This window comes from Amblyomma mixtum, chromosome 7, assembly GCF_055824585.1.
Source record: "Amblyomma mixtum isolate Tamu chromosome 7, ASM5582458v1, whole genome shotgun sequence".
Taxonomy (NCBI): Eukaryota; Metazoa; Arthropoda; class Arachnida; order Ixodida; family Ixodidae; genus Amblyomma; species Amblyomma mixtum.
The window spans coordinates 91,149,273-91,175,854 of record NC_143018.1 but is presented as its reverse complement, the minus strand read 5'-3'; the positions used below and the strand labels follow the sequence as shown (position 1 = coordinate 91,175,854).

The window sequence follows — 26,582 nt, the reverse complement described above, 5'->3', positions numbered from 1 at the left end:
CAGTCCGATGGTCCGTGCATAAATTTGGGTGTGTGTGGCTGCTTCCTGTAAGGTGTTCTCTATGCCGCCGTCACTGCCGTGGGTGGTCCACAGGGTGATATCGTCGGCATAAAGAGTGTGCTTGAGGTGGGGAACATGCAGCCCACATTCTATCTCATAACCCTCGTACCTATAAGCGCGATTCAGGCGTCCACTGACCCGAGAAGCCAGTTATGCGCACTTCCTTTTCTTAAAATGATCGGAGTGTAAAACGGTCTCAACGCCAACGCCAAAGAAGACAACGAACGCCGACTGCCTATGGCTTTAGCGCCGCGTTTCAGGTACAACGTTGTTAATGCCAACGCATGCAGCGCACATTTCTTACTACCGCCACGTAGCTTAAAGCACGATTGAGGTGTCCACTGCTCCTATAGAGGGCAGTTATGCGCCTTCCCGCTGGTTCAGGTGTCGACCGAGATGTGTCAGAGAGAGACACAGCGCCTTTTCTCAAAAACCAATTTACCAATTTTTACCCTCTGCTTTCCAAGATCCAGATCGCAGCTTAAAGCGCGACTAAGGCGTCCATTGCTGGTTAAAACGGACAACGGCGACGGTAATGGCGACGGCGAAACCGCGAAACTCGGAGAGCGTAAGATCTCGTGTGGTCTGGTGCGCCCCTCAATCGCACCGTCAGCGAAGGTCTCAAGCAAGGAGTGAAACAGAAAAAGATGCCGCAGTGGACGCACCAGTCTTCAAGAAAGCGAGGTTAGAAGGAAAGGCCTGTCCCACTCTGCGTTTCCCTGTCGCTTTGTGTTCGCCTTGATGCAATATGTCCCATTTTGTCTTGCGATCACTCAAAATGTGGAACTGGTATAAACGCCTTACGTGGTCTATTCAAACGAGTGCAACAGAAAAGAAACTACATTGCTCAGAAGCATTGTTCGAAGATTTGTGGGCAGAATTTTCTCTAAAATAGGGCAGCTTACTGGCGCTCTGTAGGATTTCATCCAGGCAAGAGCGCACAAGGTGAGGGTGGTCTGCAACAAAAGTTTGTCTCCGTACCGTACCATTTTCGTTACACAGAACCTCCACAGTGGCCCGGACATGTTGGCAGAAAAAAATAGTCTTCTCATCGCCATCACGACTTGTAGGCTCAAATAACCTCGGCAGTGACACGGAGAGGGAGAGAAAGAGAGAACTTTATTACAACAGGAATTCGGGGCACGCCCCAGGGTTCCCGCACGACCCCACTCATAGGGCGCATGCCGGAGTAGGGAAGGAGGGATGATAGTGGGCTAGGGTAAGGGGCGAGGCGAGAGCGTGTGTCTGTAATCTGCGCCAGAGTGTTGCGTGTCTGTTATCTAGGGAGGGGTGGAGGGTAGAGCTGGCGTGAGGCTCTGTATACCTGGGTCAGCTCACTGAATGAGTGCATGCGCTCCTTCGTGAATCCCGCATCCGAGGCCACCTGAGCCCGGTTTAAAGAACCTCGGGCTAAAAGGTTGGCGGCCTCGTTTCCGGGATTCCCGGAGTGCGCAGGCACCCATATCAGCTCCACTTGGCGGGGCGGGGGTGCATCGGGCGAGTCCAGTAGGCCAAAAGCAGGGACATGGATTCGACCTCGAGCAAAATTTAGAATCGCAGTTTTTGAATCACTGAAAATGTACCGGGCTTCCGTGCGGGTGATTGCGAGTGCAATGGCGGCTTCCTCTGCAGCCTCTGGGGAGGTGTCGGGAGGGAGAGGTAGTGTGATGAGGGCAGATAAAGAGGAGTCCACCACAGCTGCTGTCGCTTCATCACCCGTGCAGTCAGCGTCCACCCATACGGCGTCCGTCTCGGAGCCGTACGCTCGATGGAGTGCCTTCGCACGGGCTCTGCGGCGCTGCTCATGGTGGGACGGGTGCATGTTCCTCGGGAGCGGCCTGATTAGGGACATGTTGGCAAGGAAAGTGGTCTTCTCATCGCCATCAAAACTTGTAGGCACAAAGAACCTACAGAGTGACCACGACATGCGGCCTCTCTATCCCTCAGTTCCTGGCAGACCGACGCTCAGCGCCCCACCGCCGCACATATACCATCGCTTCCCGCAGTTTTCAGAGCTTTGGCTAAATTAAATCACTCCATCCTGATCAAAATGACTTCTAATGCAAGGCTTCCGCGGAACTTGTATCTGAGTGACATCGTCAGCTTCGACCACATGGTGAAATTTGTCACTGACGCTCACGACGCGGCGTTACATGTTATTCACTGCAAACAGCACGGATGAGCTCATCATTGGAGCAAATAGAACGTTTGTGAAATTAGACATCGGAACTGAACTGAAAAAAAAAACATTCAAAATAAACGTTAATAAGGGAGGGCATGGCACCTGGCCAGTCGACAACATGACTAAGCCTCCAATACTGCTGTTACTGGTCCTGCCGTGGATTTTCGCCCAGACCACTTCAACCTGCAGTACGGATGAAACACGGCTTTTGTAGCGAGAGCTACACTACGCCAACTCCTCGAAACTTCAGCGTGGCACCCCTTGAGCTACGTGGCGGCGCCGTGCCCTTGAGCCGGTTGGTCACGTGGTGCGGAGAAGCTGCTGCTGCCGGCGGCGCGGCGCGCCGGCGAAACCGAGCGTGCCGAGTGGGGGGGGAGGGTGGGGAGGGGGAGAAGGAACCACTCCAGCTCTCGCGTCACTCCAGGTTTAACCAGAGCTAAACAAAAGCCAAATTTTTTTGCTTCATGGCTTATCGTGACCTCGGCATCGATAGCAGCCTGCCCACGGGGCGTTTTTCGAAAATGACATTGGCGTCATCAGTGGCTCGCCTACAAAAGGAACTGAACGGCGCAGGAAGCTTCGGGGAGGTGGTGACGAATCGCGGCTACCGCCGCTTCTCTTTTTTTCAGCCAGCGTCCGCTTCGGCGGACGCAGTTGTTGCTGCGACGCGCGTCGTTCTTTCCTTTTTCTCTTTCCTCTGATCTTTCAACTATCTTCTATCTGCACGTGGCAGCGGTGGTGGCTCGGCTGGAGCCAGTTGGCAGGCCCGTGCACTTTCCTTTTCATTCTTCTCTCAGTCACAACAACACAACAACAGCAACAGGAAGCTTCAGAGGGCACGGCACCTGGCCAGTCGACAAGATGCCTAGGTCGCCGATATTGCTGTTACAGGTTTGTTACTTGACTGATGTTGGAGCTTTTTGAAGTGACAACCTTATTTTGTTAGCTCTGCCGTGCCCTGATAGCTGTTTGACTTTTCTGGATGACTCTTGGTCCATGGTATTGTCCCTGCTGGTCTCAGGAGATGTTGAGGAAAACCCCGGGCCTAAGCCCACTGAAATTCTGCAGTTAATTCCAGAGAACCTAGAATTCCAGAGAGGATTTCTTGAGGTCAATTATCAATTGAACAAGCGCGTGAAAACTCTCGAGTTCCTTGTTCATCGTCGGGCGGATAAGTTGATTGAGTATGAGAACAGAAGCCGGCGTAATAACCTCTTAGTCTTGGTGTAGCTGAGGCTGAGGACGAATCAGATTCAGATATAAGGAAAACTCCGATCCAGAATGCATTTAAAGGAACATTAGGCGTACAGGTGAACACTGTGGACAGAACTCAACGTACGGCCAGGAAAATAACCGGTGTGAGTAGACCTGTAATTATCCATTTTTATGACTCGCGGAAATAAGATAATGTACTTCGGAACTGCGGAAAGCTGAAAGGAGGCTCGATAAGTGTAAGCCAAGACTACACGCAGGATACAGCAGGTGTTAGAAGCTGTGGCAAAGCAGAAAAACAGACAGAGAAAATGGCGCTAAGGTAAAACTGCTACATGAAAAAGTGGGGGTTAGCAATGCTATTTACGTCTGGGGTCATGAAAGGAATGAAAGCTGTCTGTACCCGACGCGCCACGATAAGATAGGTCGACCCAAAGTGGCTGATAAAGCTGGTAATCGCAAATCGCTACGATCGGTCAGGTCAAGTGACGCTTCTGATACACAGAGCGAATCACCGCAATCGTAGCTCAGAGTTCTTGTGTTGAATGACCGTAGTGTAGGAAACAAAACAGCTGACATACAGCACTTACTCATTTCTGAGAACCCTGACATATTGCTTATAACTGAGACTTGGTTGCAAGAAGGAAATAGTGATAATAGCATTTTCCCTTCAGTCTGCAAGCTGTTTGGGTGGGATAGGAATTCTAGAGGGGGTGGTGTGGCTATGGTCATGAAAACCACTTTATCTGCAGTCCACTTGCCACATAGCGCTAAAAAGAGACGGACACAAGGGAGACACACAGGACGGGCGCTAATTTACAACTGAAGTTTATTGCATGAAACCAGGCAATATTACACAGAAGAGGAGATAAAAACATTTGAAATAAGGAAGCACTTCCTTATTTCAAATGTTTTTATCTCCTCTTCTCCGTAAAATTGCCTGGTTTCATGCAATAAACTTCAGTTGTAAGTTAGCGCCCGTCCTGTGTGTCTCCCTTGAGTCAGTGTCTTTTTAGCGCTATGTGGCAAGTGAACCATCACCAACTCGCCCAAGCTTCTACTCTGGCAAATTTTATCTGCAGTTCCTGTTGATTGCTGTCTTCCTGAAATGGTGCGGTGCAAGATTAGCCATGGAAACGCGGTGCACTTAATGGGCGTTGTGTACAGGCCACCTGCCACGTCATTTGAATTTCTGGATGGATTGAATTCGCTCCTGCATCCTCATGTAAATGAAAACACCAGACTAATAATGGCTGGCGACTTCAGTTCACCACATATTAATCGGGAAACTTTGTCAACGGGCCATGTAGAAATAGGCAGTGCTAATAAGATGATGGAGATTATGTTTTCACATAACGTTAAGCAAATAGTTAACTGTTTCACAAGGGTTACACCAAGGTAGCAGTCACTATTGGGCTTGGTTTTTATATCCAGGAAGGTTGCAGACTACACTCTATCTGTCGAGACGGGATTATCCGACTACAAGATTGTTTGCTTGCCCTGCTTTAGTACGTGTGGAATATTATAGCCGGGCAGATGACACGGCTAACTTAATGTTATTTCTGCGTTACCATTGCGTTTTTTCTGTTTTATGTTGATATGCTGAAAGTGTTTGTTCTTGTCATTTTTACTCTTGGGAGCTTAGAACCAGTCAAGCTGAATGGTTAGCTTTTTTCCCGCACTCCCTCACTTCAGGAGTGCAATAAAGGCTAATATTAATATTCGAAACTATCGGTTATTTGCCGTGGTGAGAGCCGTGGCGCTGCAAGCTCTTCTGCACGCACTGTTCCCACTGGCAGTGGCAGGCAGGTATACATTGGAAGAACCCATTCGCCAACACTATTAAAAATTTATTACCGCACAACACGCCTATTAGGCTTGCGATAAGTGAAGTATGGCTCTACATTTAGGGAGTCGGAACTACGAAGGGCCTTTCCAGCGTAAGAAGTGAGCAATCCGTCGCAATCGCCGTGGCAACGTCCCATGCGGCGTCCAGCTGATGAGCACTAAGACAAGGAAGCTAATCCCAGCCGCTACGGCCATGCTTCGATGGAGGCGAAATGGGTGCATTAGAAGCCCGTAGTTCTGTGCTATGTCCGTGCAAATTAAAAGAACCCCACTTGGTCATAACCATTCCAAGCCATCCACTACGGCGCCTCTTCCTATCTTCCGTCTTTCACTCCCTTCTCCATCTATTCCCTCATGTCGCGGCTGATGAGTTGCGCCCACAGAAAATGAGACAGTTGCTGCGCCTTGTTTTACTCCTGAGTCAACCAATTTCTTTTATTTAAGGAGTTTTGCTGAACGGAACGATGAAAGTACTATAGTCGGATACAACTTAAGAAGGCAGCGGCTTTTCCCCGTCAAAGGATCTTCCTTCCAGCCAATGGCGTCAGCCGATTCTCATGACCATGCTAGTGTCACAAAGCAGGGAGTGGTAGATAAAAGGTGATAGTCTCCTCTCTCCATAGTCGGGGATAGACCCCTCTCTCCATTGTGGCACCGCTCCATGCATTGTCACCCTAGCAGGGTCAGTATGAGAATTGGCCGACGCCATTGGATGGAAGGGGGTTCCTATGACGGAGAAAAGCCGCTGCCTTCTCAAGTTGTATCCCACTATAGTATGCTTTATTTCAAGGCGTTGTGAATAAAGCGATTTGAGGTATATATTCTTCAAAAATCCTGTTTTTGGGACCCAAAAGAGCTCTAAATTTCTGTCCTTTTCATGGGCGCCCATCGTTCAAACATGAATGGGTTTGGAACAAATGCTAGGTGAGGCATCGAAGCGCCGCTGTTTTTGACGTGTCTAAAAGATCTCTTATAGAACCTAAACCTTGGAGGTAAACCTAGTCCTTTATCCGTACCAACTGCTAGACAAAAAAAAATGGCTGAGGCTTAACTTGGTTAAGCCTGGAAAATGCGAAGCATCATCGTGTCGCGTAATTTGGAGGCGCACAACCACAGCGACGGCGCGAGGTGGGCCCCCGTTTCTCCACTGCCGTGACGTCATCGTGTCACGTGGTGTGGCATCATCGTGTCACGTGATTTGGAGGCGCACAACCACAGCGACGGCGCCAGGTGGGCCCCCGTTTCTCTACTGTTGTGACGTCATCGTGTCACGTGGTGTGACGTCATGGATCACGTGATTTGGAGGCGCATAACCACGGTGAAGGGCTGAAGTGGTAGCTAAAGTAGTATGCTTCGCATAAAAAAAATAATTGGCGGGGGCTTAGCTTTGGTTAAGCCTGGTAGGTTGCGAAAGCAAAAGCGCAGCGCCTCCAACTGAAGGAACGCAGTGCGCCACGTCTACAGGTCACGCGTGGCTACCGGCCGCCTCTGCGCGACGACTGAAAGCGTCTTCGGTAATTTCTTTTATATTTTGTTTTTGATGTTGTTGCGACTGAGAGAAAGAAAACATAATCTACAGGTGGTATGACGTCACAGTGGTAGTAGCGCCACAGGTGCGCAGCGCGGCAAACACACACCGTAACTGCAGCCGGGCTCTCTGAAGGAGTGAGTTGGTCGCCCATATTCACTCCGCTAAAGGTCAAACGTAACTGCGGCCGGGTCACGCGAAGGCTTGAAAGTGCGATTAGTATTGCTTTCGCAATAAAAGACACTTCTTCCATTGAACTGACAGACGCCGCAAGTCTTAGCGCATGAGCTAAGAGGTAAAAGCTGTCCCTATTCTTTGTAATGTTTACTTTGATGGAATGGTGTATGTCCCATTGGAAAAACTGGCCGCTGTGTGATAGCTACTCTGTTTCATACATAGCAGGCAACGCTGTCAAAGCTAGCGCGCATGTTCGCGCAGGCTAAGTCCGCACGCGAGAAGTAATTCGCCATACAACCAAAGCGAACACATACATATTTCATAGCGACAAATCTTAAGTGTCGTGACTGGCACCTCCTGGACTTCGTTTTACCTCTTGCCACAATTTCGTCCTGCGACTCGTCGAGATTTCGAGGCGCAAAAAGTACAAGTGGCAGTATGATAAGCGGTTGGTAGGGCGAATCGCTTTTACTTAATCCGCGCCCAAAAAATAGTTCACACTCCGTGAAAATTATGGACAGAGAGTCCGAACACTGAGCGCCCCACAGCTTCGACCGTGTTCAATGCTACTACATCGTTTTATGCCGCTTTTTGTATTCGTCCAAACAATTACCGGAGTTTAGAGAAGAACGAATTATAAGTGGCGGAGTAATATTGCCACGTATCATTGTAGTGTTTGTTCGTTCACGCTCAAGGCGGCGGGAAAGGGCTGTTATCATTTTTGTTCCTGACGCGAGAAGCGACCGGACTAATCTCGATTGTTCACAGCCATGAACAGCTTCGCCTACATGTTTCTAGATTACTCTAGATGATCTCGACCTGTTATCTCGAAGTTTCCTAGCCGGCTTTAAATTGAATGATGCCACGAGCAGCGGGCATTCGTAGTTCGACGACCGACGAGCACGTTTGTTGCTTACGCCGCCGCCGAGTGATTCAGTTCTTTTGTGGGCGCAAGTCAGCCCAAATAAAGAGCTTCGTTTCCAAGACTGGTTGGTGTCTTCCTGACCGCTGGACTGCCGTCACTACAACGTGACATCTGGTGGAGGTGCTGGGTAGCCTCCCATGTTCCGGACACCCCCTACAAGCCGTGACGCCAGCCCTCTGAGTCATCAACCGCAGGACCTGAGTCCAGTCCACCGCCTAGCCGAAACCTTCAAAGAGCAGCTTCTCAAGACTTTCACAAACGTCGTGAGAAAGGAGAGAGCCCAGCAGCTGCTACAGTCTCGCATACAACACCCAAACGAGACCGTTGCAGTGTACACTGAGGAGATGAAGCGTCTCTTCCGGCGTGCCGACTCGAACATGAAGGAAGAAGAAAAGGTCAAGCTGCTTATGCGAGGAGTTAAAGAACAACTCTTTGCCGGCCTCGTACGGAACCCACCGAAAACCGTGGCGGAATTCATAGAAGAGGCCTCCACGATGGAAAAAACTCTTGACGCCCGAGCCCGCCAATATGAGCGCCAGCAGCGCGTTTTTTCAGCAAACTGCCTGGACGCCGCTAACAACGATAACCTGCGGGAGGTTATACGCCAAGTTGTACGAGAAGAGCTCCGACGATTGCTGCCAAATGGAACGCAGCCGCAGGTTACGTCACTTACTGACGTAATCCGGGACGAGGTTCAACAGGCCTTGGGTGTGACGCCGACACCCACGCAGCCTCTGCAGCCCCCAGCCATGACTTACGCCGCAGCTGTGCGCCGTCCTGCACCTCGACGACGGGACCCAAGCCCCTATCGCCCTCAGCCAGCTGCGTTGGACCGCCGCCCGCTCGCCCCAACCCGCCCGTCCTACGAGCGACGCGCGCAGCCGAGGAAATGCGACGAGTGGAGAACTCCCGACCAGCGCCGCCCACTATGCTTCCACTGTGGCGAAGCCGGTCACGTCCTCCGGCACTGCCCATACAGAAGACTGGGCATCCGAGGGTTCTCTTACGACGCTCCACGACCCCGACCCGGCCAGCGACCAGCCGAAATCGAGGAGTTTTTACGTCGGGAAGAATACTCATCGCCGAGCCGCCTATCACGTTCCCCGTCGCCATCGTCCCCGCGCTTTGTATCCCCTAGCCGAGGTTACGCCGTGCGTGGACGCTCCCCCAGCCCCCGAAGGTTAAACTAAATAAAGCAGCCTCTGGAGGTGACGGGACCCAAGCCCATGGAGGTGACGGGACCCAAGACGGGACCCAAGTCATTGCGCTTCTAAGCGCAATGACAAAGATCCTCCATCGACGAGTACTCAAGACCATGCCTCAACTACGACGACAACACCGACGACGACGACACCGAGGACGACGACACCGAGGACGACGACACCGACGACGACGACACCAACGACGACGACACCGACGACGACGACACCGACGACAACGACGCGGCCAGACTTGAAGCTTTTACCGCTGCCCAGTGAAGTAACGTCGCAGTACGCCCACCGCAGCCTCACTACTCGACGAAGCCGAGATCGGACACCGAAGACAACGTACAATACGAGAACGCGAACAAGTGACCTTGAAGTTACGGTCGACGGTCACGCGGTTACTGCCTTGGTGGACACGGGAGCTGACTACTCTGTCATGAGTGGCCCACTCGCTGTCCGACTCAGAAAGGTAACAACAACCTGGGATGGCCCGCTGATCCGCACCGCAGGTGGCAACCTGATTACGCCGTCAGGACGCTGCACCGCGAGAGTTGCTGTAAATGGGAGAACCTATGCGACAACCTTCCTGATCCTACAGCAATGCTCGAGAGACGTGATTTTGGGAATGGACTTCCTGAACGAACATCGGGCGATCATCGACCTTCGATCTAAGTCGATCAAGCTTTCCACGGAAAAAGCCATACCTGTTGCGACGGGCGCGACTCATCCCGTTGCCTTAAACGTCCTCGATGAAGCATTGAGCGTGCCGCCCCGATCAAGTGTTCTCGTCGGCATAGGTACTGGAGACATCGAAAATGCCGAAGGCGTTATCGAGGGGAACACACAGTTACTCCTGGATCGAGGATTGGGCGTCGCGAGGGGAGTCGCCGAAATCCGAAATGGCCAAGCCCAGGTGTTGCTAACCAACTTCACGGAAGAATACCGGCATCTAAACAAAGGTACGACGATCGCTTTCCTCGACGAGCTGGCAGACATCAGAGACGTATTTGCCCTACCCGACCAACCCGCAGAACCACCTGACCAAGGCCATCAACCCACGTTCGACATCAACCCGGCATTACCCCGGAGCAGACAAGACCAAATACGCAGTCTTCTTCAAAGGTACACCGATTGCTTCTCATCAGCATCGAATGTGCGACGAACCCGGCTTGCCAAGCACCGCATTGTCACAGACGAACACGCGCGACCACTGCGACAGAGCCCCTACCGAGTATCGCCGCTAGAACGCCAAGCTATCCGCAAGCAAGTTGAGGAAATGCTTCGTGACGACGTCATACAGCCATCGAGGAGCCCCTGGGCAGCACCGGTCGTCCTAGTGAAAAAGAAAGACGGCAACCTTCGCTTTTGCGTCGATTACCGCCGCCTGAACAACATTACGAAGAAGGATGTCTACCCCCTCCCCCGCATCGACGATACACTGGACCGGCTGTGCAACGCTAAGTACTTCTCATCGATGGACCTGAAGAGCGGCTACTGGCAAATTGAAGTCGACGAAAGAGATCGCGAGAAGACTGCGTTTATCACACCAGACGGACTCTTCGAGTTCAAGGTGATGCCATTTGGCCTCTGCTCTGCCCCAGCGACGTTCCAGCGAGTAATGGATACGGTGCTCGCAGGCTTGAAGTGGCAGATTTGCCTAGTCTACTTAGATGACGTTGTTGTCTTCTCCTCAAGCTTTGAGGACCACCTCAGAAGGCTTCGGATAGTGCTGGAAACGATCACGTCTTCAGGCCTGACACTGAAACCAGAGAAATGCCACTTCGCCTACGAGGAGCTGCTGTTCCTTGGTCACGTCGTAAGCAAGGATGGAGTTCGCCCAGACCCCCAGAAGACGGCTGCGATCGCAGAGTTTCCACAGCCTAATGACAAGAAGGCTATACGCAGATTTCTTGGATTGTGCGCTTATTACCGACGATTCGTCAAGAACTTTTCGCGCATCGCTGAACCTTTGACTCAACTTACCAAGGCTGACGTGCCTTTTAAATGGGAAAGGCCACAAGAAGAAGCTTTCAACGAGCTGAAGCACCGCTTACAGTCCCCTCCTGTGCTCGGGCACTTTGATGAAAACGCCGAAACCGAAGTTCATACCGATGCAAGCGGGGTGGGCTTAGGAGCGGTCCTCGTTCAGAAAAATGGAAGACAGGAGAAAGTTATCGCGTACGCTAGCCGTTCACTGTCGAGAGCCGAAGCCAACTATTCGACGACAGAGAAAGAATGTCTCGCCATTATTTGGGCCACATCCAAATTTCGCCCCTACCTATACGGACGACCATTCAAGGTTGTGAGCGATCACCATGCTCTGTGCTGGCTGGCCAATTTGAAAGATCCCTCCGGCCGCCTTGCTCGTTGGAGCCTGGAGAATTCGACATAACTGTAGTCTACAAATCTGGCCGCAAGCATTCCGATGCAGACTGCTTGTCACGAGCTCCTGTCGACGCAGCACCCGAAGAGGAAGACGACGACGCTTTCTTAGGACCGGTAAGCGCCAGCAGTTTCGCGCAGCAGCAGCACTCGGATCCTGACTTGCAAAGCCTAGTTGATTATCTGAAAGGCAAGACCGCATCGCCTCCCCGAGGGTTCAAGCGGCAACTGTCGTCCTTCGTCCTTCACAATAATGTCCTCCTGAAGAAGAACTTCGCGCCGAACAGGACAGTGCATCTTCTTGTCGTGCCCAAAAATCTCAGGCAAGAAATTATGCAGGCATGTCATGATGAGCCGACTGCAGGACATCTCGGGATTGCTCGCACGTTGCACCGCATCCAGGAAAAGTACTATTGGCCACGGCTAGCTACCGACGTTTCCCATTACGTGAAAACGTGCCGTGAGTGTCAGCGACGCAAAACGCCTCCGACTAGACCAGCCGGACTCCTGAACCCCATACCACCGCCAACTAAGCCCTTTCAGCAAATAGGGATGGACCTCCTCGGCCCTTTTCCGACCTCTTCATCAGGAAACAAGTGGATCATCGTGGCCACCGACTACATGACCCGCTACGCCGAAGCAAAAGCATTGCCTAGTGGTACCGCAACAGAAGTCGCAAAATTTTTTGTCGAACAAATTCTCCTGCGACACGGCGCCCCGGAAGTGCTCATCACAGACAGAGGAACGGCGTTTACAGCGGAGCTGACGCAAGCCATTTTAAACTACAGCCAGACAAGCCATCGGAGGACCACTGCCTATCATCCACAAACCAACGGACTCACAGAGCGTCTGAACAAGACCATCGCAGACATGCTCTCCATGTACATCGACGCCGAACACAAGACGTGGGACTCCATTCTGCCCTACGTGATCTTCGCTTATAATACTGCCGTCCAGGAGACAACCAGGTTTACCCCATTCCAGCTGGTATACGGCAGGAAGCCCACGACAACACTCGACGCAATGCTCCCGCACGTTTCCGACGAAGACAACCTTGACGTCGCCGCCTACCTTCATCGCGCGGAGGAAGCCCGAAGACTTGCGCGGCTTCGCATTCAAGACCAGCAGCACATCGACGCCCGACGCTACAATCTGCGCCGACGAGACACGCATTACAAGCCAGGTGATCGGGTTTGGATATGGACGCCAGTGCGCCGCCGTGGATTGAGCGAAAAGTTGCTGCGACGCTACTTTGGCCCGTACAGAGTTCTCCGTCGGATCGGTGACCTCGACTATGAAGTCATCCCCGACGCCACGACAGCATCTCAGCGACGCCGCCCACGCCCGGAAGTCGTACATGTCGTACGCCTGAAGCCATATTATGAACGCTAAAGGACTCGAAGTTTCATTTTCCGTGTTTATTTTCATTTTAAAGCATCAAGACGATGCTTCTTTGGAAGGGGGGTAATGCCACGTATCATTGTAGTGTTTGTTCGTTCACGCTCAAGGCGGCGGGAAAGGGCTGTTATCATTTTTGTTCCTGACGCGAGAAGCGACCGGACTAATCTCGATTGTTCACAGCCATGAACAGCTTCGCCTACATGTTTCTAGATTACTCTAGATGATCTCGACCTGTTATCTCGAAGTTTCCTAGCCGGCTTTAAATTGAATGATGCCACGAGCAGCGGGCATTCGTAGTTCGACGACCGACGAGCACGTTTGTTGCTTACGCCGCCGCCGAGTGATTCAGTTCTTTTGTGGGCGCAAGTCAGCCCAAATAAAGAGCTTCGTTTCCAAGACTGGTTGGTGTCTTCCTGACCGCTGGACTGCCGTCACTACAACGTGACAATATAGTTTCCCAGACGCACTACTTCAGCAACCTCCGCAGCGTTGCCTGCTATGTATGAAACGGAGTATAGTGCGCGCTGAATTCGTCTTGTGGAAAGGTGAGGACACGCTTGGGGGCACCCGTTTAAAAGCTGCGCTAAATCTTTGATACAATGCTACAACCTTTTTTTTCGGTTCGAATACGCCAGCCCCAAGGAAGTATAGCAAAAGTGACTTACATCATGTGAGCGATTCTCGGAGCGTATGATGTCTCCTTCGAAGAGCCCTGCTCCTTCAAGAGCTCGTATTCCTGCGAGATCAAAACGAAGAAAGAACAGAAATCATCAAACGCCCGTTTTAAAACAGCGTGCGTGCAAATGAATCGTGCACTTTAGACTTGACTCGTTTTGATAGCGGCAACACGTTATGTAAAACGTCACGCGTTCGTGAGGAGCTCGCTGGTAAGAGAGCTCTTGTAGGGGTCTTAACTTTAATGAAACGACCGCGTAAGGATCTCCAATCACGGATGCCGCAACAGTTTGGGGTATCTGCTCTCACCGCCGGCTGTGTGGCCAGCGTAAGGATGAAAAGCTGTAGCCATCATTGACTATGCTGCACGAAACGTATGGCATGTATGCTTGGTTTTGTTTGTTTCTTTCTGTACTAAGAAAAAGGCACTAAAGGCGCCACTAGGAGCGAAGTGGTCATAATATGACGAAATCAACGAGCATGCCCACTGTCGCGCCATGTATAGACCTCCTCCACCCCGCGACGTCACGGAGATGCGGTGGCGCTGATGTCAGTAGCGACTTTCGCGTGGTAGGCAAAACTAAAGTCCCTAGATCAGCTTTTTTTAGAAAAGCTCATAAAGGGACTTTAGGCAAAACAGGTTCCGCCTGGCCATGCCTACCGCAGCTGCTGCAGCTACCGGCGGCTGCATATCGTGGCTGCGCACTGCAGAAGCAGCATGTACTGACCAGCTGCGTCGCTGTTGGATCCGCGTAGCCTCATAAAACGGAAAATTAGATTAGCCTTAATAGGTTTCTCGGAAATAAATGCCGCATTAGGAAATCAGCCGCGGTAGTAAAAGCGCGAAGTCTGGGTGTCGACCGGCGCTGCCAGTCAACGTACTTCATAGCACGGAAATTGCCGCGCTCATTCACCTGAACAACCGCATGGTACGCTTAAAATTGCGCAAGGAATAGAAAAAGCATGCATGTAGCTGCGAACGTAGGGTATTTATCACCCTGAGCTGGTGTGCACGGGCGCCGGCAGGGTCACTCTCCACCGAGGAGTGCGTTATTTTGTTGATAGCGCAGCATGTTATGACGTGTGCAGAAGTTATACGAACGTGTAATGACGCATTTTAGGGCATTTAATATATACTTCAAAATATTTCTTAACATGAACGACATAATTATTTGATTGTAGTAGAAAAGTCTGGTAAGTTGTGACAATCTTGCGCGGTCGCGTTGGCATGCTTCGAACAGCGTACTTTCATTGCATCCCGCATGTGTCATAAGCTTCTTCAAGAAGTAGTACATGATCGCGAAGGCTGTTTGGAAAGAAGCAACCGCAGGCGGGCTACCCACAGAGGCACGTAGCGAGATTGACAGCGGATGAGGCAATGAAAAGTGTTTTCTTTATTGATGCTTGAGATATGTAGCCAAATTTGGTGCAAATATGAAATTGCTCTGCTAATTTCAGCAATGCATTTTATTTTCAGCTATACACTGTTAGCAAAAAACACCCAAAAGGGTGTAAATGGCTTGTCCTCTAACGCACACCCAAAAAGAGGTTTTTTTTACTCCCTATGTATGGTGTTTTTTATTTACACCCTTATATAAGGGAGTTATTTTGGAGTATAAAGGGAGTTATTTTGGAGTGAAAAGGGGGTCAATTTTTTACTACCCACAGAAATGAAGCCAAAAATGGCGTCATGTTTATTTATCCTCATTCAGGCTCACTCTTACAGCAGTGACAGCGGCGGAAACGGGCAGTAGCTCTGCGGGCTGCCGGCAACCCAACTTGGGAAACCGCGCTGCCCTAATGTGACTCCGCGTCACGCATTCTTTCCGCCGTCTGCTAAGCCCAGCGGCGGCGTACGCGGCAGGAGTCGTCTGCTTGTCGTCTCCTTTTGCTGTACGAGCTCGTTTCGTTGGCCATGTGCGTAGATAAAGGGATGTAACCTTATAATCAGTAGTTCAAAACTGAAAAGGAGACGCTGGGTAGTTTTCACGGTCATGCACCACGCTATATTTGACCCAAAACCAGAGCAGAAAAGATGAAAATACCCCTGATGGCACTTTGGAATGGCAGTGCTTGTTTTCATATTCGCGTCATTAAGGCTTGGATTTTGAACATGGCTGAGGAAAAATGTGGCCTTATGAGCTCAATCAAGAGCTCAGTGTTGACACTATGTTCTATCACAGTTCCATGTTCATGCAACACATTGCGACGACCACACTGAAAAAAGCCTGTGAGAATAAGGCCTAAGCGGGGGCTGTAACGGGGTGGCGACACAAACCAAGGAAAGTTAGGTATGGTTAGAGCACTGGAGGCTTCACAGGAGCAATTCAATTATGCACCGTACTGTAGCGGAAAACGGCGACAAGCCGATATCTTGTACCGCGGCAGGCGCCCGTGAAGGAGCAGAAGTCAGCAGAGATCCGGCGACGATGGTAACCAAGCGGTCTTCACTCACCGCCGTTATCAGACGACTGACCAGAAGCAGACGAGACGCTAGGTGGCGGGGCGGATTGCGCAAATTGGTGTTTTTTTTACTCCATTTCGGCACTGGTGGAGTATTTGGCACAATTAACTCCCTTTCTAGACTAGAGCAAATTCTGGTAAATCCTCATTTTTACTCCCTTATTCCCTCATGGGAGTAAAATGGAGGACAGTCCACCTTTTTACTCCCCACTCATGGAGTAAATATTTTCACAAATGGAGTAAAAAGGGTGGCCGCCACCCTTTTTACTCCCTTTTGGGTATATTTTTGTTTACAGTGTACCTGGTAAAGTTCTTGGATAATTATAATTAACACCCTCGTCAAGTCACCACGGGTCTTGAATAATTAAGTAGAAAATGCGGAAATTTTTTATGCCAGCACGTTGGCAACGCCCTATTCTCTATGATGGCGGTAATACTTCTTTTTTTAGATTCGCAGTACCTTTCTTATCAAAAATGACTACCATACTACTGCTCCTATAGCAAAAAAAAGTCGAGAGATTTATTGCACTCATCAATGTCTCTGGAATCGTTCGCGACAAATAGAATCATTCTATTTCCATTCGTTACAAATTTACGAAGGGGTGAGTGATGCCAATCAGAAAATGTGGTAGATCACAAAACAAACCTTTAAGTTTTTTTCCCTCGTTTATGGCCTCTTCGCTTTCGTTTTGATCAAAGAAATGCCGCACTGAAATCAACGAAACCTCTGATCCCTCTTGTGCGTAGTGATACTACCATTGTGGTGCTCCGTCGTCGGAAACCGGCAGGATTCATGACGTTCCAGGACCATCAGGAACGCCATTACCTCACAATTTTTGACGACCACAGATCTAAAAACCGTAATTTTATGAATTTATACTGAATATTTTGCTATAATTTTTAGTAACCAAACAGAAGACCCAGGGCTGGAAGAAATATAATTTCAGGAATCCAAACTTTTCACTAAATCGACCAGTTTAAGAAGTGGAGAAGTCAGCCTGGTGGTGCCTGATCTGACGGCTAAAAAGAGCGGCTACGCGAGACAGATGAGATCGGGACACGATCGACGCTGTCCCCACTTTTCGCACTGTGCGACACGTGTGTCAACAGACGGTGAGCGCAGGTCGGCTCTGCCGAAAAAACCTCAGTGCTTCCCTCAGCACTGTCCCGAGGTAAAATCATTCTTGGTAGTTCAGTGTCAAAAACTTGTCATTTTATTGAATGCCTGGGGTGGAAACCAACTGCAGCGATTTCTAGCCATAATACAATACACACCGTGTCGAAATACGCCGTACATGGCCAACGCGAGCCCGTGTACTTCGAGGAATACTAAGTTGAAAGCATCAACCATTGTTATGATTCTCGGAAACTCAAAACGCGCATACAAGCCTTGAAAACCGGCGCTGCACCACCTCAACTCGACGCCACTCCCTGGCCTCTTGCCTACCGCGAGCCCGTTCGCGACTGCAGCGCCACCTGGCTTGTTTGCAAGCATGGAGGAGGTCTATACTGTAAACGAGAGAGGGTGCAGCAGCATACGTGCGTGGCATTGCATTACGCAGCTGGAGACACGTAGCCAGCCACTGAAGTCTTTTATTGCGTCAAGAGACCCGCTGATGCACCTGACTGGTGTACAGCAGGCGGTGGGTTCGAATCCTACTGTCGCCGTAATTTAAGGTAAACAATACGTAGTACCTCCGGTCCTGCACGTGTTTGTTGGACTACATTACTGCGGGAATGCGTCGCCGGTGCTAGCGTGACCACGCTCTTCCGTCTCTCTCGCAGCAACCACCACGCAACTCGTCGTGTAATGCACCATCATTTCGTCGGTATGCTCGCGAACCTGCTAATGTTGATGACTGGCCTTGCAACCGGGTTAAGTGGCCGTCATTGCCAAGGAAAAAAAGGTCCCCTAAAGATACGTCTCCGGAAAAAAAAGTTCCCCCGAGAAAACGCGCTCTAGGAAAAAATTGACTGGATTTATTGGGGTTTAATGTCCCAAAGTGACTCAGGCTTTTTGGGACGCCGTAGTGAAGGGCTCCGGTAATTTCGACCACCTGGTGCTCTTTAACGTGCACTAACATCGCACAGCACACGGGCCTCTAGAATTTCGTCTCCATCGAAATCAGCCGCCGCTGCCGGGATCGAACCCGCGTCTTTCGGGCCAGCAGCCGAGCGCCGTAACCACTGAGCCACCGCGGCGGGTCTCTAGCAAAAAGTGTCTCCAAGTGAAAAACTTTCTAAAGAATGAATTCTTCCTGGACCAACTTGGCAAAATATTGTCCCCTATATTGGACTCTTCCCTGAATTTGAGAATAAATGTAAGCATGAAGTATTTTGCGGTACCAGACCACAGCACGGTCATGCAGTCTACATTCTGAAAATATATACCACAGCGTTTAAATCAATACTGTGACCAGTATCCAACTTTTAGCGCTCTGCATAGCATTACACCACGTCAGCTAACCCGTACAATTACATTGCAAGCGCTGCTGCTTGCTCGAAGCTCTCTTTCCAGCCGACACGTAAGCGCGCGTCGAGCTTTCCTGCCGAACAGCTAGCTCTCCCGCGCGCGTGCGCAGCAGTCACGCCGCCCGTGGCGCTCGTGTCGCTGCGACGCCGGCACCCTCGCTTGTTAGTTCAGGTAACTAGCTAGGGAGGGCGCATCGCGGAAAAGCAAGTCAAAGGGAACGAAGCGGAAGCAATTGAGGCCCCACAATTACGAAATATTGCAAGCTTAGTTATAAACCCGGCGCCCGTAAATCACTGTAATATTGTCACGTTGCTAATAAGCGGACTAGGGTCAACAGCGGCGTAGCCAGGGACGTGCGCTTCTAGAACACTTCCACACACTTCGACCTCTTCTTAAAATGGCGCTTTGGTCGGCACGAGCGCTGGCGTCATTAGCCCCCCTCCTTCGAAGGCATCGACCCGATGCCGGCACGGACGCAGGGGTGGTCGCTGGAACAGTTAGGGCGTCCTTTCGTAGTAGGGCTTCAGGAGAACTACGTGGACCACCTCGGTGCGGGGGTGGCGTCGAGACTGTTGCTATCTTCAACTGTGCAACGTCGAGACTGTTGCTACTGAGCTTGCTATCTTCAAGGAGGACAACCGCCCTGGCGACGGAAATTCCTCTGTCCAGTAGCAACAGCGGCTTGCTTTCGACGACACCCTCAATTTGCCGTATGTGCTTGGAGCCGACGGTTACCATTACACTGGAACGTGGAGGCACGGTCACGTGTTCGACCAGAATGTGCAGCGCCGCTGGGAGAACACTATCCACAGATATGGCCTTCTCGGTCGAGAACTTGACGGACTGCGATTGGAGATCAATAACTGCACCATTTTCGGTCAGAAAGTCCATACCGAGTATGACGTCCCGGGAGCACTCGGCTAACACTACGAACGTTGCCAAGAATGTTTGGCCTTGCACGGTTACCCTCGACGTGCACGTTCCCGTAGGTGTAATCAAATGTCCCCCTGCAATCTGTGGGCCGTCCCAAGCGGTTGTGACCTTTTTTAGTGCCGCGGCGAACTGTCCACTAAGTACTGAATAATCGGCACCAGTATCCACAAGCGCGGTTACATCGGCGCCGTCAACCGAAATCTCCAAGTCGGCAGTTGATGGTGTCTTACTTAGGGGATGTCGCGGCGTTCTGTCTCGGCTGCGGTGCGTCGAAGGAGTTCGGCATCGGGGAAAGGCGTCGTGGCCACTGAGGGGTGCGTCAGGACATCGGCTAGTTTTGAGGTACGTGGGCTCAGGAATCGTCGGTATGGCTACGGAATTCGGCGTTGGTTGAGAACTGTCCGGTGGCGCTGGAGGATCTTGTATATTTTGACGTTGAGCAGCCACACCTCCAGAGGCTGCTGCATCTAGTTTCCCCTACGGGGACTCCGAGACTGGCCTTGTCCTGGGGAAGTGTAGCGACGCGGTGATGAAGATCGAGAGAAACGGCGCTGTACGGAGTCCGCTTGCGAGATGTAATCCGCGATCTCCTGCGGTCGTTCTCCATACATCGGACGAGGACAACCGACGGGGAATCCTCGAAGGCCCATCTCCTTGTATAGGCAGCGGCGCCAAACATGTCCAGCCTCACCGCAATGGTAGCATAGTGGCTTATTGTCTGGTGCTCTCCAGACATCCGTCCTGCGGCGTCCTAGGCGCAGTGGAGAATTCGGCTGGGGAGGTGGAGTTCGCGCAGCGGCGGCGTTAATATTAGCTTTTTCCTTTAAATGCAATGAATTTCTTGGAGATCTGTACTGCCATTTTCCAGCGATATAATTTGCTCGCTCCGTTCCAGTATTAAATGACGAGGTGAGTCCGAGCTGTAGATTCATAGCGTATACACAAGTCCCTGTCTACAACTCCGGCCACAAAAGCGGCGGAAACGCAAGGTTCCGTGCGACCACATGTTAAACATCTCCCAAAGGCATTATTGTACCATCCGAACGCACCAATACCTAGCGCCTTGGAATATCTGAGTCCAACAATCCTTCCACTTTCCACCTTTTGTTCCTTCACTGTAGCAATACCGATGGCTGTATGCCTTGCACATAGCGATGAAAGCTTTACGTAAGAACAGAAAAGGATACAGAGACATATACTTTGAAGTGCTGCAACGTTGAGCTTATCGGCGCAATTGCGCTTCAGATAACGACCGTGCTGAAGTGACACACTGAGAACAAAAGGAGCACACCCCCGGCGCGTTGGACGTCACAAGCAGTGAGGTCAGTCCACATATATCAAGATAATGCTCCAGGCATGCACGTGGCGCACTTTCAAAGGGCCGCACTCTCACGATAACAACAAAGACAGCATTGAACCTTCCCGTAAATGCTGTTGCGCTTTACTTCAGCAATAATGATTGTGTGGTGTGACAGCGGGAATCTAGCCTCCTTATCATGTCCCCATCGAATAGGTTCAGTGAGGGGAATTGTTTGGCTTCCGCACTTGAAGAAAAGTGCACATCGGATGAAAAGATGCTTAATTGGAGTAGCTCTGCTACCACACAAGCTCGAATGTGTTTTAGTTAAACGCTGGAGAGAAAATGGGCTTGATTCATATTGTTTTCCTCTCGCTGTATACAAGGACGTGACAGGAATTGATTTCAAGTTAATAATAAAATTCTGAAGGCTTCCTAACACCATTATCATCAACGCAAGTGCAACTACTACAGGGCAAAAGTTTTTTTCCGCTCACCGCCGATTAATCCCGTCCTGCCCCATATGCTCTCATGCACCGTCTTTCCTCTAACTCCCTTATTTTGTTTGTCTCTGAGGCCAGGCTGCACTCTCAGTCAGTCCAATCGTTGATCACGGAGTCTGTTTCGGTCCTTACGTCACGAGTTTGAATCCGGTGGTGAGGCGAAAATTCGTTTTTATTTATATTTTCCCACTTAGAAATTTCGAAGTCTACGCTCGTCCTGTCTGCATCTTTTCTGTGTCCTGTCTCCTGCGTAGTTTTATTTCTTCAGAATGCCTTACCAACTAACCTCTCATCACACACTTCTAGAATCTAAAACTTATGGATATTGCTTACGGTGGGCTACACGCCTCTCAATGATTACGGAGCCCTACCGTAATAGGTAAAAAGTTAACTACGCAATATTATTTAACCAGCCGGCTAATTAGCACGTATAAACTGTACTCTAATGCATCATAAGGCTGACAATGCTATGCCAGAAAGTCCGGTGAAACGTCCTCTGTGTGCGTGCGTGCGTGCGTGCGTGCGTGCGTGCTTGCGTGCGCCACAGTCGAAACCTCCGCAGTCATTCCGGCAATTCGGAACCAGGGAGTAAATGAGGCGTATGTAAAAGTACTAGAAAATAACTATACCGCCTGCGGAACCGCTATAATCCTCCGTAGAGAAAGTAACAAAATATCAATCAAGAAAAGTGTCAAGCAGGGAGACACGATCTCTCCGGTACTTTTCATCACGTCATTACAGGAGGTATTCAGAGGTGAGAATTGGGAAGAGTTGAAGATAAAAGTTAATGAAGAATATCTTAGCCGTCTTCAATTCACCCATGTCATATCCTTGCTAAGCAACTAAGGGGCCGAAATGCAAAGCATGATCGAGGACCAAGACAGGCAAATCAGAAAGGTGGTTCTAAAATTAATGTGCAGAAAACTGAAGTAGCCTTCAGCAGTCTTGGAAGGGAACAGTAGTTTACGATAGGCAGCGTAGCACCGGAAGTGGTAAGGGGACACATCTACTTAGGGCAGGTAGCAGTGCTTAAAGTCCAGGGGTCTCGGGGGAGGGGGGTGACAGAACCCTTCCCCCCACCCCCAACATTAGCAGGGGATCTGAGGCCTCCCATGCTAGAATGTAGGGACTCCATGAATCCGAAGCAAAAATAAATTGGTTTTTGAGTAAAGGTCATGGCGCAGTATCTGTCTCACATATCTCGACCACTTTTTACTCTCCTCAGCTCGAGGTTATGTCAGCCGAGCAGTGAGCCGGGTTGAGTCCCCAAATTTCACGAGAGATGCATTCATATCATTTCACGAATACACCAATCAGTTTAAACTGGAAAGGAGGATCTATCCGCCAAAAAAAAAAAAGCTCGAAAAAAGCCAGGAGGTCACGTGGCGTCGGCTCCACACGCGAGCCTTCTTTAGCCCGTCGAGACTAGCACACATGCATCCAACACAATACAACGCTACTTGCAAACAATGCGGCGAGATAGCCGGATATGACCACATTTTATGGAGCTGCAAAAAGGCGCCGCCACCGGCGGACCTACTACCAGTCCCTTCTCTAGAGCGGTGGGAGGCTATACTGAGCAGCTCAGACCCGTTGATGCAAGTCCGGGCCATGAGTGGGCTCCCAAGGTCGCCAAAAGCCATGGGCTCGAAGCCACCTAGTATAATGACCACTAGGGCGCACTGCTGGCAATAAACGTTTTTCAATCTCCTCAGTGGCGGTCGAAACATTTCTTCTCTGTAGTTTCGAAAATTTAGCTGTGAAGTTTAGTAACAATCATCTAATATCCTAAACGGATAAAAATCCAAAGTTGACAGCACCCTACACAAAGGGCGGAATAATAATGGAAACCCATGCCCTCACACCATGAGACCGCATGCTGACCGTTCTGCTTCAAGGCGACACAACAGAGCGTGGGAATCGTTTGTTACGGGTCTATGACATAAACTGGGCAAACAGCGACATTTAAAAACGATATCTCACCTTCGTACGAACCCTCTCCACTCGTGTTCAGAGACCTTTCTTCGATGGAGGCGGACTTTAAGCACTGGCAGGTAGTGACCGCATATCCGGACAACGAGAGGGAGAACAGAGGGGTTAAGTGGACGAGTAGAGAAAGGAGGCATTGTTCGTGCAGTGCACGCAGCTAGTCTGAGGATGATGAGGAACCGCAAAGAGCCATTGAGTCGATTATGACTAAGAACAACACTGATTCTTAGTAATGTAGCCGAAATATGGACGAAATCATTGGTAGTAATGGTAGTGGTAGCAGTCATCGTAATATTATTCAACAAGAGCCACGATCTGAAGGCAGTGCATACCTGCACACCAACATCCAATCATGGAGACCAAACAGAAAAAATCTTTATGGAAAATTCATAACGTCAATGAACAGAACAAGAGAACAGTTTAGTGTTTTAATGGCTGAATAGGTGGCTTGAGAGATTTTCACAGAGAAGAAGACAGTTGGCTCAGTGGTTACGGCGCTCGGCTGCTGGCCCGAAAGACTCGGATGGGTTCGATCACAGAAACGGATACAGAGACAGATACTTTTAAGTGCTGCAACGTTACGCTTATCGCCCCAATCGCGCTTCAGATAACGACCGTGCAGAAGTGACGCACTGAGAACAAAAGAAGCACACCCCCAGAGCGATGGACGTCACAAGCAGTGAAGTCAGTCCCTACATATCAAGATAATGCTCCAGGCATGCACGTGATGCACTTTCAAAGGGCCGCACAGCTCATGATAGCAAAAAAGACAGCATTGAATCTTCCCGTAAATGCTGTTGCACTTTACTTCAGCAATAATGATTGTGTGGTGTGACAGCGGGAATCTAGCCTCCTTATCATGTCCCCATCTAATAGGCTTAGCGAGGGGAATTGTTTGGCTTTCGCACTTGAAGAAGAGTTCTTCCATGAAGAGCTCTCCCATGTCTCGCCTATCTGCGAGACATGGGAGAGGCCTTTGCCCTGTAGTGGATGTAGTCAGGCTGCTGCTGCTGCTGCTGCTGATGATGATGATGATGATGATGATGATGATACAGCTAGAGGAAAACAATATGAATCAAGCCCATTTTCTCTCAATTGTTTAACTAAAACACATTCGAGCTTGTGTGCTAGCAGAGCTACGCCAATTGAGCATATTTTCATCCGATGTGCACCAATTAACCCTGTCCTTTGTCAGTTGCCGCCACTGTATCCCCGCAAACTTCTTAATCTCATCCGCCCAGCTAACTTTCTGCCGTCCCCTGCTACGTTTGCTTTCTCTTGGAATCCACTCCGTTACCCTTAAGGACCAGCGGTTATCTTGCCTTCGCATTACATGCCCTGCCCAAGCCCATTTTTTCCTCTTGATTTCAACTAAGATGTCATTAACCCGCGTTTGTTCCCTCACCCACTCCGCCCTCTTCCGATCTCTTAACGTTACACCTATCATTTTCCTTTCCATAGCTCGCTGCGTTGTTCTCAACTTAAGCTGAACCCTCTTTGTTAGCCTCCACGTTTCTGCCCCATAGGTGAGTACCGGTAGGATACAGCTGTTGTATACTTTTCTCTTCAGGGATATTGGTAAGCTACCATTCATGATCTGAAAGAACCTGCCATATGCGCTCCACCCCATTCTTATTCTTCTAGTTATTTCTCTCTCATGATCAGGATCTGCGGTCACTACCTGCCCTAAGTAGACATATTCTCTTACTACTTCCAGCACCTCGCTACCAATTGCGAACTTCTGTTCCCTTGCTAGGCTGTTGAACATTACTTTGGTTTTCTGCACGTTAATTCTTAGCCCCACCGTTCTGCTCTGCCTGTCTAACTGATTGATCATGCTTTGCAGTTCTTGTCCTGAGTGGCTTAGCAAGGCAATGTCATCAGCGAATCTCAAATTACTCAGGTATTCTTCATTAACTCTTATCCCCAACTGTTCCCATTACCAGTTTCCTCCGTTCCCTCTTCAAATCTAAGCTAACAAGAGACCTTACCATTCTGTGGTCGCTACAACGGACCTGACCGAGGACCTCCGCATCCTCTACGATGCCAGGGTGTGCACACAGTAGGAAGTCTATTTCATTTTTAGTCTCACCATTGGGGCTCTTCCACGTCCACTTCCTGTTTGCTCGTTTGCGGAAGAAGGTATTCATAATCCGTAAATTATTTCTATCTGCGAACTCTACTAATAACTCTCCCCTACTGTTCCTAGAACCTATGCCATAGTCACCTACCGCCTTGTCTCCAGCCTGCTTTTTACCTACCTTTGCATTAAAGTCGCCCATCAGTACAGTGTACTGTGATTTTACTTTGGTCATTGCCGATTCCACATCCTCATAGAAGCTTTCAACTATCTGGTCAGCATGGCTTGATGTAGGCGCGTAGGCCTGCACCACCTTCAGCTTGTACCTCTTATAAAGCCTAATTACGATAGCTGCCACTCTCTCGTTAATACTGTAAAACTTCTCGATGTTGCCAGCTATATCCTGATTAATGAGGAAGCCCACGCCTAGTTCTCGCCTATCTGCTAATCCACGATAGCACAGTACATGCCCGCCCTTTAGTACTGTATACCCCTCATCTGTCCTCCTAACCTCACTAAGCCCTATGACATCCCATTTAATGCCGGCTAATTCCTCCAATAGCGCTGCTAAGCTAGCCTCACTTGATAAGGTTCTTGCGTTAAACGTTGCCAGGTTCAGTTTCCAATGGCGGCCTGTCCGGAGCCAGAGATTCTTAGCACCCTCCGCTGCGTCACAGATCTGACCGCCGCCTTGGTCAGTTGCTCCGCAGCCGCTGGGGACTGAGGGCCGAGAGTTAATTGGTTTGTTCATAGAAGGTTGTGGCCAAGTACTACACCAGGGTGGCCAAATCCTGTTCTGGTGAGGAAGGGCGTTGTCGGTTCTGGTCACCGAAATCAGGCCGCACTCCAAGCCTGGTTATGCAATTTCATCGACACGCGGAGTTTTTTTTTTTTAATCCGGTGGAGAATTGCGTGGCACAAGATTCGAACCCCGGTCCTCTTGCACGCGAGGCGGATGCTCTACCTGTACGCCATCGCTGCATTAAGAGGGAAGGTAGAGGAATTCAGAATGTCGCTGCAAAACAGATTTTCCGCTTTAACAGAAGAAGACGACCGTAGTGTTGAAACAATGAATGATAATCTTATAGCTATCGTTACAGAGTGCGCCGCAGAAGTAGGTGGTAGGATGGTTCGACAGGATACCAGCAAGCTATCTCAGGAGACTAAAGATCTGATTAAGAAACGCCAAAACATGAGGACGTCTAACTCCACAGACAGGATAGAACTAGCGGAGCTATCGAAGTTACGC

At 50.1% G+C, this 26,582-nt stretch overlaps 1 protein-coding gene across 1 annotated transcript in view; it reads right to left on the bottom strand.

Moving 5' to 3' along the window:
• LOC149336817 (astacin-like metalloprotease toxin 5) overlaps window positions 1–22,907 on the bottom strand; it is a 47,925-nt gene extending 25,018 nt beyond the window's left edge. The window contains exons 1-2 of the mRNA XM_089554238.1: window positions 22,841–22,907; window positions 13,586–13,656 (exon numbers count right to left, since the gene is read on the bottom strand). Coding sequence (XP_089410364.1) covers window positions 13,586–13,656; window positions 22,841–22,907 — 138 coding nt within the window. The remainder of the gene's footprint in view (window positions 1–13,585; window positions 13,657–22,840) is intronic.
• Between the last annotated feature and the right edge of the window lie 3,675 nt (window positions 22,908–26,582).